We start from the raw sequence: 16,876 nt of genomic DNA, 5'->3' as shown, positions 1-16,876 counted from the left end.
ATGAGGATCTCTAATCCAACATTTAGCACCGAAGACTTTGAAATAACTCACATTGGGTTTCTTGTCAGTGAGGAGTTCATATGCAGTCTTCTTGAAGAATTTGTGAAGATATACCCTATTGATGATGTGGCACGCAGTATCAATTGCCTCAATCCAGAAACGACGAGGCGTCTTGCATTCATCAAGCATAGTGCAAGCCATCTCAACAAGAGTCATGTTCTTGCGCTCCACGACGCCATTTTGCTGAGGAGTATAAGCAGCAGATAACTCATGAGTAATACCAAGTTCATCAAGATAGTCATCAAGACCAGAATTCTTGAACTCAGTTCCATTGTCACTTCTGATGTGCTTGATCTTCACACCAAAGTTGGTTGAAGCCCTCGAGGAAAATCGTTTGAAGACTTCCTGCACCTCATGTTTGTAAGTGACAATATGCACCCATGTGTAACGAGAGTAATCACCAACAATAACAAGGCCATATAGAGATGCATCATTTGTAACTGCTAAATAATAATTAGGACCAAAGAGATCCATGTGAAGCAATTCAAATGGTTGAGTGGTAGTCATGATAGTCTTCGCTGGATGTTTGGCCCTGGTCATCTTTCCAACTTCACAGGCTCCGCACAAGTGATCCTTGAGGAATTTGACATTCTCAATGCCAATAACATGCTTCTTCTTCGCGAGCGTGTGAAGATTCCTCATGCCAGCATGACCTAGTCGTCGATGCCACAGCCAGCCTTATGAAGCTTTTGCAAGTAGACATATAGCTGGTTCTGCTCCTGTAGAGAAATCAACAATATACAGATCACCACTCCTAAAGCCTTTGAAGACTTTGGAGTTGTCAGCTTCCATAATCACAACACAACGATACTTGCCAAAGATAACAACCATATCAAGATCACAAAGCATTGAGACTGGCATGAGGTTGTATCCTAAGGACTCGACAAGCATGACTTTGTCCATGTGTCGATCCTTTGTGATCTCAACCTTACCTAGACCCAATACCTTGCTTTTGCCTTTGTCAGCGAAGATGATATGCTTCAGATGTGATGGGGATAAGGGAACATCCATCAATAGATTCTTGTCACCAGTCATGTGATTTGTACATCCACTATCGAGGACTCACTTAGTGGCTTTGGGTAGATCATCCTGCAGATGAATTAGTGCAGCTTACGAACTCATATACTTCATCAGTGAAGAATATGACATAAATTACATCAAGCAATAGAACAGATAAAGCAGTATGAGGACGTGAGAAATCAGGATTCATTTCTTCATAATTAGCCTGCGTCCTATCAGGCAATTTCAGGTCTCTAGCAAATTCTTCAGACGTTTGAGCACGTCTGGAGACCTGACCCTGCATAAGAGATTAGTTCTTGTTCTTCACCACCCACATCTGGAGGGGTGGCAAAGTGTTCATCACTCTGCGAGCTCCATACGAGAACGGTGGCATAGAAGCCAGTCCACTTCGTTTCACATAAGAGGAGTTAGGGTAAGCATATGAATAAGCAGAGAAATTCTTCGAGGACTTATGAACATAATGGTTTGAAGAATAATGCACATATTCATAGCCCTTAGATCTTCCCTTCGAAACAGAAGTGTTAGCACGATGATGTTCATATGAGGACTTTGATCCATATGAAGAGTTTGGTCCATATGAAGAATTTGATCTGGGGTTCCTATTCTTCACAGGCAGTGCCATGATGACATTCACCTGAAGACTTTCAAGGCACCTTTTGGGTACCCAGATTTTCTTCATAGAGGAACCGTTCCTGCAGTTAGTGCCAACATATCTAGCAAATACTTCACCATTCTAATTTTTGAACAGTTTATAGTTGGAGTCAAATGACTCATCAGCAGAATGAGGAGATTCACATATAAAGCCAGATAAAGTAGACGGATCTACTGGAGGTCCCTTTGCAGCAACCCATGAGGTTTTGGGATACTGCTCAGGCTTCCAGTATGTACCATCAACATTGAGTTTCCTCGCAAAGGCAATACCCTCTTTCCTAGGGTTCCTATTGAGGATCTGCTTTTTAAGCACATCACAAAGAGCCTGATGCCCTTTGAGGCTTTTATACATGTCTGTCATGTACAATTCCTTCAGCCCTGCATCATTAGTGATACTAGCATTGTCCTCAGATGAGGAATTAGTGATAGCAGAGACAGGTGAAGAATTTGTAACATTAGAAGCATTTGAACATTCAGGTGAAGAATTAGCAGATTCTCGTTCAATGCACTTCAAACATGGAGGAACAAATTCTTCCTGAGCAGCGCTGATTTGTTGAGCAAGTAATGAATCGCGCTCCTTCTGAAGATCTTCATAACTCACCCTTAGTTTTCAAGATCTTGCTTTCCTTGAAGAAATTCATAGGAAAGCTTCTCATGATCAGATAAGAGAGTGTTATGATGACCTTGAAGGGTGTCAAACTCAGACTGATGTCTTTGAAGACTTTCAGCCAAAGCTTTCGACTGATCCATTTCTTCACCCAACATATCATCGCTCTTATCGAGCATGTATTGAAATTTTTCCAAAGCTCTTTGTTGTTTAGTGGCAAGGGAAGCAAGTTTGACATAACTGGGTCCAAATTTATCACCAGATTCATCATCACTGGACTCGGATAGGTAGCATTCAGTTACCTTAGCACCTTTTGCCATAAGGCATGGTGTAGAAGATGATGATTCTGGTTCGAATGTCATCGCTTTGAGTGATTCCTTGAAATCCTCAAACTAGGGATCATGACGGGTTCGATGACCTTCATAGACCTCAGAGAGACGGTCCCAGATAAGCTTCGCATGATTGAGATGCATGATATTCCTGAACTGATTTTGAGACAGACGGGAGCAAATGACGTCCTTTGCCATGAGGTTGAGAAGAGTGTACCTGCGAATGTCATCAGCTTCCACCATCTTGCACAAATCGGTAAGACCAATCTCAGTGACGGTCCACAGTTCGCTATTCATCACCATGAGGCGCTTTTTCATCATGGCCTTCCACTTGGGATAGTCGTGACCGTCAAAGATGGGGCATGACAAAGTCTTCATTCCTGCGGTCAAGATAACTAAAACTCTAGGCGGTTAAACCGAAATCACACAGAACAAGGGAGTACCTTGCTCTGGTACCAATTGAAAGTGCGTTATATCGACTAGAGGGGGGGTGAATAGGCGATTTTTATGAATTCATCACTGAGGAATTTCAGGGTGAGGAAATTCCTAAGCGAAGAACTACTTGCAGCGGAATAAGTACTCAGATGCTAACATAACAGAACAGAAGCATGGTCATCATGATGAAATGAAAACAAACACAGAGTACCGAAAACATAGACACAGGATAAAACAGGATGAAGACAAACAGACTGAAGAAATTGAACTGAGGAAATTGAGAAAGTCTTCAGTCAAAGTCTTCAAACAGATATGAACAAGCACACAACACAGTAATGAGGAAATGGAAGAGTTGAGGAAATAGAACTAGTAGGCTTGGTGAAGACAATGATTTGGTAGACCAGTTCCAACTGGTATGACAGTTGTACGTCTGGTTGGAGCGGCTAGGAATTTAAACCTGAGGACACACAGTCCCGGACACACAGTCCTCACCGTATTCTCCTTGAGCTAAGGTCACACAGACCTCGCCCAATCACTCGTGGTAAGTCTTCAGGTGACTTCCAAACCTTCACAAACTCGGTCACTCGGCGATCCACAATTTCCTCTTGGATGCTTAGACCATGACGCCTAACCGTCTGGAAGATGCACAGTCTTCAAAGGTAACAAGCGTCAGATCCACGCAGTATCAATCTCTTCAGTGATGCTCAATCACTATGGGTTTGTAGGTGTTTGGGTTTGGGTTTTCCTCACTTGATGATTTTCGCTCTAAGTCCTCGGAGGATGGGATGCTCTCAAATGACAAGTGTTAGTTTTTCTCGGAGCAGCCAACCAGCTAGTGGTTGTAGGGGCGGCAATTTATAGCCTAGGGAGCAGCCCGACATGATAAGACATAAATGCCCTTCAATGATATGACCGTTAGATGGGTAGATATTTTGGGACAGCTGGCGCGTAGCACAGCAACGGTCGGAAATTTGACTATCAAATTCCTCAGGGCTATCATGTTCCTCACTTGTAGGCAATCCGCACTGGCGAATTCCTAACTCCTCAGTCAGAACAAATTCCTCAGAGACCATAAGAGCTTCGTCTCTGTCACTGAAGAAATTGACTGAACTGTAGTGAGATTTCCAATGGCTTCACTCGAAGGGATTGGTAGGTGTAGGATTTTGAGTTGAGCATCACATGGAAATATTTCCTTAGTATTTCCTCGACCCCTTTAACAGTACGGAGATTCCTATGACTCAAGAAGGGGGAAATGAAACTACGAAAACAAAAGTCTTCACGCTTCATGTTCCTCGAATGAATACCAAGTCTTCAGGATAACACCAATTTCTTCACTTTCAAAGTCTTCAGAAATCCAGAGTTTTCAGTCGAAGATATTCATTTTTAGGGGTTGACTTTCTCTGTAAATAGCAAACTCCTCATAGACTTATAGACCTGTGTACACTCACAAACGCATCAGTCCCTTAACCTATAAGTCTTCAATACACCAAAATCACTAAGGGGCTATAGATGCACTTACATGATCAAATATGGTCTGACCCATCTATCTATGAACAACTTGACAGAGTCATTGAACAAAAAAAGAAGCAACCCTTTCATAACCAAGTAGCATCCCAACAATGCCAACCTGATACCGTCTCGTACTTGGCCAAGAATTCAAGCTCGTCAGCGAGATCTTCCCTTTTCTAATTATCCAGAGCCACCTATACCCAGCAGATCAGGATCAATGTGAGGCAGTAGCCACCTCACACAGGCTTTTGATACGTCATACTCTATAGGTTTAACTCAAACTGTCTTGTCCCAAAGTTTACCAGCAACTCCCTTGTCCCAACACTACAACCAACCAGCTCCTAGTATCAAAAACCACTTCTACAGACATCCCGGTGCTCAGAATGACGGCGGTTCAAACAGCAGCCAGCGCTCACCTTATGCGATGAACAACCAAAGTCACAAGCAGTACTAGCAACAAACCCTTGTCGGTAATGCCCACTACCCCCAACACAATGATGCTCAGAATAACAGCACTACACGATGCCAACGACGCCAACCTCAAGAGCAGAACCATCAGCAACCACACAGAGGCGAGTCTAATGGGCAAAGTTATAGTGCCTTACAACAACAGTTCAACAGCATGCAGTATTCCGACCATCCTCTGCAGCATTTTCCAACAGATATTCCTTCGAGCTCAACCGGTGATCCAACTGTCAGAACATTAGAACTGCGCATGCAGCACCAACCGCAAGGCCTAATGTTCCAAAGAAACAACAATTATAATGAGGGTCATCTGCAACTTAGTAATGGTCAATTGAACTCCGGTGGTCATGTCTTCCAGCCTCATCAACATCATTCTCAGCTAGAACAGACTCGATTCACTAACCAAGGGAATGACCATCAAGATCACTGCCAACTTTTGGAAATAAGAGACTCTACAATGGAGGAGAAAGAAGTGTATGAAACAATCGTCGACAATACGCCAGGTGTCAGGCAAAATGATAGGTAATGAATTCGTTGTTCCTGTTACGGTAAAGTTTTGGTCCCTTCGTTTACTAATGCAATGTATTCTTCCTGAAGCTATCATATTCAAGTGTTTCGGCTCGATTCTTCTACTATTGTAATTGAATACTAATCATTTCCTCTTATGTTTAAAAGGAAAATCATATGATTTAAAATTCATTTATTTTTTTGGCAGCAAGAGGATATTCTTCGTCGATCAACGTTGGGCCGATCATCGAACTTTAGGTTTGTCAATGAAGGTATATGGATATATCAACTCATTCGTGGTCGACGCTTACTCAATGTTGCTGATGAAAGAACAATTCTACAGGCAGCCAACACTTGTGCACAAGCATATAATGTACATCGACGCTTCTGTAAGTTCTTGCTTCTCATAAATAATAATAACAAACCACATTTACTACTACTACCACACTGAGTGACACAGCTTCAATTTTCTGCAGGATAAATTCAAGTTCTAGGAACAAGCATTGAACTACTCAAGGAACACATTGTGGAAAAAACTATTGGGTACAGGCTGCCGAACAAATGTAACATCGTGAGTTCACCCTTATCACTCTATCTGCCCAGTGTTCGTCTTCGATTCTACCAGTTTTTCTTGTTACAATGATATTATTCCCTGTTAATTGTTTTAGGTCTTAATACCTGTGAGAAAGGAACCACATTTTATCTACCTCATCATCGTGAATATTGCAATGCGTCGCTTCGAAATTATGTGTCCTTATATCAATTGCGACGGTATAAAGGAACACTCGGACATTGTCATCGAAAACTTCAAGAGAGCTTACCATTCTGCTTACAACAACCATCCTCACACCATGGCCTCCTTTCATGTCAAACCTGTGCAGAGTGTATGTAACTCAGACAGAGAGTGAGTTTCTTTTAACTGTAGCTCTACCTCATTTAAACCATGCATTTTTTTGTTCCACTACACATCCCATATCTACTGTTCACCTTCTAATCACTAACATTAATGCTCCCAATTTTCAGGGATGACAGTGCTATTTACACCATGCATTTGATGCCGCTCATTAATTTGAATAATAAATCATTTTTTATCAATAATGTAAGTTCACTCTCATTGACAACACATCAACATACGTTCATCCAAGCCAGCTGAACATTATGTTTTACAATAAATTTTATTAGTTTGCACGGTTATGTGTTTGCAGATCCATGTGAAACCGATGAGAGAACAACTAACTTACAAAATGATAACATCCAACTACAACACAGGCCATGTATTTGAGGCACTGAGCATCGTCCTGGACAAACACAATATCCGGCGCGAAAGAAGAAGAGTTGGAAGAAGATGACTACTGCTTAAATGTGTCTTAATTTAGCTGGGGCCATCCGAACATTATTTCAGCCATATCGACTCATGTAATCACAACAATGTTTCAGCTATTTTTTTGTCGGTCCAAGATATCTGCTATGGATCCCATTAAACACAGCTGTGCGTTCAAATGGTCAAGTCTTAAATTCCTGAACATAAACATTATAAATAAGAATCGTAGTTTTTCCAAAAGTTCTAAACATGATATTCAAGACATCACTTCCTTGCACTAGAACACCACTCATTTCGAGTAGACATAATAAAAGAAACAACTGGAACACAGAGGAAAAACACTATCGATTCGTAAGCATCTGACGAAGGAGCTAAATGACTCACCTCCAGTAATGTTGCTAAATGACTCACCTCCAGTAATGCGGCTCACAGAGCACTGTCGTGCCTCTTATCCACGTAGAACGTGCCTCTGTTACCACGGACAACTAAGCTAACACACACAAGTGTGCCACCAGTTAACACAGGACCGTCCCCTCTCGATAGCTTAACACCGGTCCCTCTCCAAGCCAACGAGTCATGGAAGCACGACCATGACTCAAGTTAACAAAAGAAGAATCATCCTCTGTGATAGACGACTAAACTAAAAAATACCAAAACAGAAGAACGACCGTGACTTCAACTGTAAAAGGTCCGTGACCTCACAAGTTTCACCGACGAGTCTCTCTCAGCAAATAAGTGAAAGCAAACGTTTCGAAAGAAAGGCACGGCCTTGCCTTTGAATAACATCGTAGACGTGCCTCTCCAAGCGAACGTGTCAGAGGAAGCATTTGCGAACGACAGACAGAACTCTGACTCAACATAACATAGGACATGCCTCCACTAACTAGACAGACATGACATCACTAGCAGACTAACTAGAAATATTACAGAACATACAACCATGACAGTGACTCATACTAACATAACGTAGTGCCTCTCCGAATTTAGTACCCAAAGGAAGGATGACGCCTCTGCCAAACATACGACAATGCATCCAATACCTTCACGGCCATGCCTTTCAAAATCAAAGTACCACCACAATAATTGGAACACAGAAACGCAACCGTCGCTAACACAATACTCCCACAGCAACTCTCACACTGGATTATCGTCCCTAAAACAGACAACATATATTGAAACAGACAACACAGTGAGAAAATCTGAAGAATCTTAAACACACTCAAGCTCTGCATAAAAACATTTCAAACACACAACCACAACCGTATAATCGATATAAAAACAACCGTGCCAAACACAATACGAACACAAAGTGAAAGTGACACCCCTACCTGTCAGTGTGACCATATTAAGAGAAGAACTGAAGCAGCTAGCAAACTAATAACACCAGAGCGTGCCTTGCCTAAAACAAAAACAATGCCTCCCAGAGCAGACGACTGTGCGCTGCCTAGATTCACGAAAGTGCACATCTGAGTGGTCCTCTTAATACATCTCATCTTATACCAACGCGTAGCAAAAAATCATAGAGGAAAATATTCTTGAAGGCACCCAATCAAGAAAAACATAATGGAACGAAAATAAACTTAAATTTCTAAACTAGTCAACTCCATCCGGTTCAAAATAAAACCACCACAATTACAAATTCATCAGTCGATGTAATATTACCCCATACAATAACTATCAAATAACCAATTCATCACACAATCCATCTTGCCAGCACTTCCACTTGGACTACTCCTCAGAAACGTCCTCGCCATCTGAGATCAGGAAGACAGCGACGATGCAGGATGTCCCTCATCGACAGAAACCGGCGGTATAGCTCATAGCTCACATACCCTTCCTAAAGGAAAAGCAAATGAAAACATGAATATACAAAAAAAACATACTGTTCTTGCAACAAAGGCAGAAACTAACAAAAATGAAATCTTCACTTACAGTAGCTCCATATTTCAGGTGATCAAAAGTAAGTGGCTTCCAATCCCAGTAGTGACGAAGAAGTTCTGGAAAAGAGGACTCCAGCTTCGAATAAGATTCGTCAATGATGGCTCCTGCTAAATCCTCCATGGAGTCCCTTTCTTCGCCGCCTTTGATCATGAACTTCTCTTGGATGTCGATGTGGTACCCTTCTGGAATTCTGATGAAATCTTGAAAAAGAGCATCTCTAATATTCCTGACGCCCACACTAGAGAAAGTTATACCTCTATTCTCAAGGAAATCCTTCAAGGCAGGGCACTCCGTCCTGGCCTTGCGGAAATGATAGACCAAAACATGATTCCGCATAGCCAGTTGCATGACAGTGACTTTTCTACGCCCATAACAATCCTTTCGTGTGAACTCCATGCCGAGACCAACAAACTTGTACTTCTCCTCACGCAACCAGTCCTCGTACAAGGCAATGATCTCCTCCACCTTGCCAGGCTCGTTGGTGTACCACACGTCGAGCTTCGTGTTACCATCAGCAACTATCGGATGGTACTCGGTGGTGTTCAAAAAGTCGTCCATGGCAGCGAGTAGCAAGGTGCCAATGGAGATTCCTGAGACCCTGCGACAAGGTTGGGGAGTGGTGAGGAGGGTGGGAACTCCTGATGTTCTGTGGCTACAATACGACGTGGAGACCTCACAAACACGGCCAGTATTTAACCTTGGCAAGGGACGTTTGAGTTACCATGTGCATTAACGTGTGAACTAGGATTAGCGAATAGACGGTTGTGCTTCCGAAGCTCATGGAACCATGCACTTCCTAAAGTCACGGCTGTGCACAAATATTTGATGCCGTGGAGAAATCGAGGAGCCTCTAACTTTATTTTACGGTAACTGACACACTGAATAGTCACATCGAATAGTCGCCACATCGTTCATCAATTCCTCCTTTGAACAAAGACCACCGACGGAAGAATCCAATGAAGCAAACGAACAGCCTGCCGTACACCTTAGATCCGAAGGCCAAAACTCATGCGTGCCTCATCTAGCTAGATTCACACCATCTGTCCCTCGATAGACAAGGCTGGTTTCACGTGAGGCACGGGTATGTAGGCACAAGACGCACATACGTGTCTATTCCACAGGAACGGGCGTACGACTTTTCGAGATCTCGGTCGGTATCACCACAGGCACGTACAGATACAGGCAGAAACTCGCCGGAAACACGTGAATGCAGGTAACGGAGGCACGGAAACATAGCCTCTACAGGCACGTGGTTCGGCTTCGCGAGGCACGGATACAACCTTGCAATTGACGTTCTCGAGCCACGGCTACACACCCTCTGCGTGCACAAAAGAGTGGTGGCAGAGGTATCGGTAGAAATACTCAGATGCATAAGCACGGTTGAGAAGTCTTTAGAGGCACAGACGTGTGACACCACAGGCACAGGGAGAGTCATAATGTGTCTCACGTGAAAAAATGGATACAGGCAGTGAAGCCACGTGAGAAGTCAGAGAGCAACAGTTATATAGTATCCCGAGGCACGGTCTTGAAGCACCGCAAGCACAATGAGTCACAGGTAGCGTGTCGCCCAAGACACGTGCATGGAATTGAAGCCTATACAGACATAGAATTGCGGCTTCTCCGACGCACAAGTACGGTTTTGGAATTGGCATTCTCGAGGCACATGTACAAATCCTCTGGATGCAAAAAAGAGAGGTGGCAGAGGCATCGGTGAGAACACTCTGTTCGAGAGGCACAATTGCGAACTCCTAAGAGGGACAGCCATGTGACACCACAGGCACATAGAGTCATGGCGTGTATCACGTGAGATACATCAATACAAGCAGCAAATCACTGGGAGAAGTCAGAGAACCACAGTTTTAAAGTCTCCGGAGGCACGGGCGTGTAGAAGCACAGGCACGACGAGTCACAGCCACCGCATCCCCTCACGGACGGGCGTCTGGCACCACAGGCACATAGAGTCACAACCAGCGTGTCCCCTGAGACACGCGAATGCAGGTACAGGATGCACAGAACTGAAGCATATACAGGCACGGAATTGCGGCTTCTTGGCACATAGGCATGGCTTTGGAATTGGCGTTCTCGAGGCACGGGTACAAACTAGCTGGATGCACAAAAGAGTGGTGGCAGAGGCACGGTTGTGTAGTCTGAAGAGAAACTGCTGTGTGACACCAGCACATAGAGACATCGCGTGTGTCACGTGAGGTACATGAATAGCGGAAAAGAAGCCACGGGAGTGAATCCTCCACAGGCATGGATGCCGGGCTTCTAGAGGCACGGTCCCGAAGAACACAAAGACAGGAAACTGAAATGTTGCCTCGTACGTTACGAGACGTGCCTCTCTTGTGCGAATGTGTAAAACACAACAATACAAACACAAACAAACGGCGTCGAATATAAGCCAAACAAAAAAACATGCTTCTCCCAAACAATACATATGCGTCCCCTCACGGACTGGCGTCTGGCACCAGAGGCACGTAGAGTCACAGCCAGCATGACGCCTGAGACACGCAAATGCACGTACAGGAGACACGGAATTGAAGCGTATACAGGCACGGAATTGCGGCTTCTCGGAGTTCTCGAGGCATGGGTACAAACCACCTGGATGCACAAAAGAGTGGTGGCAAAGTGATACGTCTCGAACGTATCTATAATTTATGAAGTACTCATGCTATTATATTATCCATCTCGGATGTTTAATGGGCTTTACTATGCACTTTTATATTACTTTAGGGACTAACCTATTAACCCAGAGCCCAGTGGCAGTTTCTGTTTTTTCCCTTGTTTCAGTGTTTCGCAGAAAAGGAATATCAAACAGAGTCCAAACGGAATGAAACCTTCGGAAAAGTTACTTTTGGGAAGAAAGCAGTACAGGAGACTTGGAGTGCACGTCAGGAAAGAAACGAGGGAGGCACGAGGCAGGGAGGCGCGCCCCACCCCCTGGGCACGCCCTCCACCCCCGTGGGCCCCTCGTGGCTCCCCTGACGTATTTCTTCCGCCTATATATATCCATATACCCTAAAACCTTCGGGGAACAGAATAGATCGGGAGTTCCGCCGCCGCAAGCCTCTGTAGCCACCAAAAACCAATCGGGACCCTGTTCCGGCACCCTGCCGGAGGGGGGAACCCTCACCGGTGGCCATCTTCATCATCTCGGCGCTCTCCATGACGAGGAGGGAGTAGTTCACCCTCGGGGCTGAGGGTATGTACCAGTAGCTATGTGTTTGATCTCTCTCTCTCTCGTGTTCTTGATTTGGCACGATCTTGATGTATCGCGAGCTTTGCTATTATAGTTGGATCTTATGTTTCTTCTCCCCCTCTACTCTCTTGTAATGGATTGAGTTTTCCCTTTGAAGTTATCTTATCGGATCGAGTCTTTAATGATTTGAGAACACTTGATGTATGTCTTGCCGTGCTTATCTGTGGTGACAATGGGATATCACGTGATCCACTTGATGTATGTTTTGGTGATCAACTTGCGGGTTCCGCCCATGAACCTATGCATAGGGGTTGGCACACGTTTTCGTCTTGACTCTCCGGTATAAACTTTGGGGCACTCTTTGAAGTACTTTGTGTTGGTTGAATAGATGAATCTGAGATTGTGTGATGCATATCGTATAATCATACCCACGGATACTTGAGGTGACATTAGGGTTTTGGTTGATGTGTGTCTTAAGGTGTTATTTTACTATGAACTATAGGGCTGTTTGTGACACTTATAGGAATAGCCCAATGGATTGATCAGAAAGAATAACTTTGAGGTGGTTTCGTACCCTACCATAATCTCTTCGTTTGTTCTCCGCTATTAGTGACTTTGGAGTGACTCTTTGTTGCATGTTGAGGGATAGTTATATGATCCAATTATGTTATTATTGTTGAGAGAACTTGCACTAGTGAAAGTATGAACCCTAGGCCTTGTTTCCTAGCATTGCAATACCGTTTACGCTCACTTTTATCGTTAGTTACCTTGCTGTTTTTATATTTTCAGATTACAAAAACCTATATCTACCATCCATATTGCACTTGTATCACCATCTCTTCGCCGAACTAGTGCACCTATACAATTTACCATTGTATTGGGTGTGTTGGGGACACAAGAGACTCTTTGTTATTTGGTTGCAGGGTTGTTTGAGAGAGACCATCTTCATCCCACGTCTCCCACGGATTGATAAACCTTAGGTCATCCACTTGAGGGAAATTTGCTACTGTCCTACAAACCTCTGCACTTGGAGGCCCAACAACGTCTACAAGAAGAAGGTTGCGTAGTAGACATCAAGTAGTTTCTGGCGCCGTTGCCGGGGAGGTGAGTGCTTGAAGGTATATCTTTAGATCTTGCAATTGAATCTTTTTGTTTCTTGTTTTATCACTAGTTTAATCTATAAAAGAAAACTACAAAAAAAATGGAATTAAGGGTGCCTCATATGCTTCATCTTTTTAATATCTTTCATGAAAATGATGGGAAGGAAAATTGTGCTCAAGTACTAGAAGAAGAATTACATAGAATGCTTGGCATAAAATATGTGAATAATGAGCATGATTGCAATGTTGTTAGTATGAATTCCTTGAATACCCATGATGCTAATGATATGCAAAGCCACAAGCTTGGGGATGATATGTTTGATGAAGATGATATGTTTAGTCCCCCAAGTTTTGATGAGCAAATTTATTATGATGAAAGCATGCCTCCTATCTATGATGATTATTGTGATGACACGTATGCTATAAATAATAATGATAACCATGAAACTTGTCATCTTGATCTTAATTTTCAATCACATGATAGTTATTTTGTTGAGTTTGCTCCCACTACTATTGATGAGAATAAATTTGCTTATGTGGAGAGTAAATTTTCTATGCTTGTAGATCATGAAAAGGATGCTTTATGTGATGGTTATATTGTTGAATTAATTCATTATGCTACTGAAAATTATTATGAGGGAGGAACATATGCTTGTAGGAATTGCAATTATATCAAGTTTCCTCTCTATGTGCTTAAAGTTTTAAAGTTATGCTTGTTTTGCCTTCCTATGCTAGTTGATTGTTGTTCCCATAAGTTGTTTGCTCACAAAATCCCTATGCATAGGAAGTGGGTTAGACTTAAATGTGCTAGTCATATTCTTCATGATGCTCTCTTTATGTTTCAATTCTTACCTTTTATGCGAGCATCATTGGAATCATCATGCCTAGCTAGGGGCGTTAAACGTTAGCGCTTGTTGGGAGGCAACCCAATTTTATTTTAGTTTCTTGATTTTTGGTTCTGTTTATTAATAAATAATCCATCTAACTTATGTTTATATGTGGTTTTATGTTTTAATTAGTGTTTGTGCCAAGTAGAACCTTTGGGAAGACTTGGGTGAAGTCTTTATAATCATGCTGTAAAAAACAGAAACTTTAGCGCTCACGAGATTAGCTTCAACTTTTTACTGGAGAGTGCTATTTAGTTGATTCTTTTTGCATATGATTACTATAAAAATTCTTCAGGTCCACCAATTTATTTCAGAATTTTTGGAGTTCGAGAAGTATACGTTTGATACAGATTACTACAGACTGTTCTGTTTTTGACAGATTCTGTTTTTCGTGTGTTGTTTGCTTATTTTGATGAATCTATGGCTAGTAAAATAGTTTATAAACCATAGAGAAGTTGGAATACATTAGATTTAACACCAACAAAAATAAAGAATGAGTTCAATACAGTACCTTGAAGTGGTGTTTTGTTTTCTTTCACTAACGGAGCTTATGAGTTTTCTGTTAAGTTTTGTGTTGTGAAGTTTTCAAGTTTTGTGTAAAGATTCGATGGACTATGGAATAAGGAGTGGCAAGAGCCTAAGCTTGGGGATTCCCAAGGCACCCCAAGGTAATATTCAAGGATAACCAAGAGCCTAAGCTTGGGGATGCCCCGGAAGGCATCCCCTCTTTCGTCTTCGTTCATCGATAACTTTACTTGGAGCTATATTTTTATTCACCACATGATATGTGTTTTGCTTGGAGCATCATTTTATTTTGTTAGTATTTGCTTGCTGTTATTTATAATAATGTTTTGCATCTTTATTTTCAATAAAAATGTCAAGGACAACTTTTACCATGCTTACTTTGCAAGTATACATGTTGCTGTTTCAAAACAGAAAGTTTACCGCTGTTGCAAAAATTCCCTAGAGAAGTCCGAATGTGATAAAATGTTGAAACCTTTTGCATAATAAGCTCTGATAAATTTACTACAGTGGGAATTTTATTTCATAATGTTTGGAGTTAGGGAAGTATGATGAATCTTGCATTCTTTATAGACTGTACTGTTTTGGCAGATTGCTGTTATGTTTGCATTGTTTGCATATGTTTGCTTGTTTAATGATTCTATTTGAGGATAGGAGTATTAAATATGCAGAGGCATTTAGTATGCAATGTTGAATAATAATTTTAGTGATTTGCTACAGTAGAAAATGATAAGGTTTTTGCATTGGTTTATACTAACTTATCTCACGAGTTCTTGTTGGGTTTGGTGTGGATGAAGCTTTCGAGATTTAGGAAACCGTGATATGAGAGGAATTAAGGAGACACAAAAGCTCAAGCTTGGGGATGCCCAAGGCACCCCAAGATAATATTTCAAGAAGTCTCAAGCATCTAAGCTTGGGGATGCCCCGGTAGGCATCCCACCTTTCTTCTTCAACAATTATCGGTTAGTATCGGTTGAGCCTAAGTTTTTGCTTCTTCACATGATGAGTGCTATCCTTGAAATGTCATTTTATTTTGTTTTGCTTGCTGTATGAATAAAACACCAAGATCTGAAATTCTTAAATGATAGAGAGTCTTCACATAGCTACATAATTATTTAACTACTCATTGATCTTCACTCATATCTTTTTGGAGTAGTTTGTCATTTACTCGTGTGCTTCACTTATATCCTATGAGTAAATGGTTGAATGATTTGAATGTCATAAATCTGAAATTATATATGTTTCATATGCTTATCCCATGGGGAGTAATGACTTCACATATAAGAAGTAGAGGTGGTAAAATTTTTGAAGGTTAGCAAACATTGTATTGGTCACTTGAACAATTCATGAAAGAATATTGAAGGAAGAGAGATTTCACATATAAATATACTATCTTGGACATCTTCAATGATTGTGAGCCCCATTAATTATTTTCATACCTGAGCAAATTAGTTGAAGTTGGACAAGGAAGACAACGTAATGAGTTATGCTTGGGTATATTTGTATAGAAGTTATATTGTTATGGATCCTCTAACATGTGGTGCTTGCTATTTAGAATCCTTTGCTAGCCAAAATATCTGTACTAAGCGGGAATACTGCTTGTGCATCCAAAATCCTTGAACCAGGTTTCTTCCATGAGTGTCCACCATATCTACCTATATGCGGTATTTACCTGCCGTTCCAAGTAAATTTGCATGTGCCAAACTCTAAACCTTCAAATAATAATCTGTTTTGTATGCCCGAATCGCTCATGTAGCGACTACGGGTTAGCAGTATCTTCCATGCTAGGTGGGTTATTCTCACGATGAGTAGACTCCGCTCATCATTCACGAGAAAATGGCTGGTAACTGGGATGCCCAGTCCCATGATCAAAAGATCGAAATCAAATCAAAAATAATTGCAAACAAAACTCCCCCAGGATTGATGTTAGTTGGAGGCACCCGTTGTTTCGGGCAAGCCATGGATTGATGATTGTTGGTGGAGGGGGAGTAAAAATCTTTACCTTTCTGTTTGGGAACCGCCTATAATGTATGTAGTATGGAGGATATTGGGAACTCTTGGTCGTTATGTCGACAATGAAAGCATACCTCTCAAAATTATTTTCATCTCTGTTTCTGCTTCGAGCTCTGGCACCTCTGCAAATCCCTGCTTCCCTCTGCGAAGGGCCTATCTTTTACTTTTATGCAAGAGTCAATAGTATTCCTTCTCATTCCAACCTACTCTTTAGTTGGCAAGCATCATGTGATGGAAAGATCTAGGCATATATGGCCATTCAAATATATTTGAGCATGGATTATTACTGTTGACATTACCCTGAGGTAAA

At 42.0% G+C, this 16,876-nt stretch overlaps 1 protein-coding gene across 1 annotated transcript; it reads right to left on the bottom strand.

Annotated features, from left to right (window-relative positions):
* Positions 1-5,126: 5,126 nt before the first annotated feature.
* On the bottom strand, positions 5,127-9,403 carry LOC141022900 (uncharacterized). The gene is made up of 4 exons (XM_073499180.1): positions 8,837-9,403; positions 8,737-8,741; positions 6,405-6,456; positions 5,127-5,189 (listed from the first exon to the last, which is right to left on the bottom strand). The coding sequence occupies exons 1-4, from the start codon at positions 9,401-9,403 to the stop codon at positions 5,127-5,129; spliced, it is 687 nt and encodes a 228-aa protein (XP_073355281.1).
* Positions 9,404-16,876: the final 7,473 nt, after the last annotated feature.

The sequence above is a fragment of the Aegilops tauschii genome, chromosome 5 (assembly GCF_002575655.3).
Source record: "Aegilops tauschii subsp. strangulata cultivar AL8/78 chromosome 5, Aet v6.0, whole genome shotgun sequence".
Taxonomy (NCBI): Eukaryota; Viridiplantae; Streptophyta; class Magnoliopsida; order Poales; family Poaceae; genus Aegilops; species Aegilops tauschii.
This window is presented reverse-complemented; position numbering and strand designations above follow the sequence as displayed.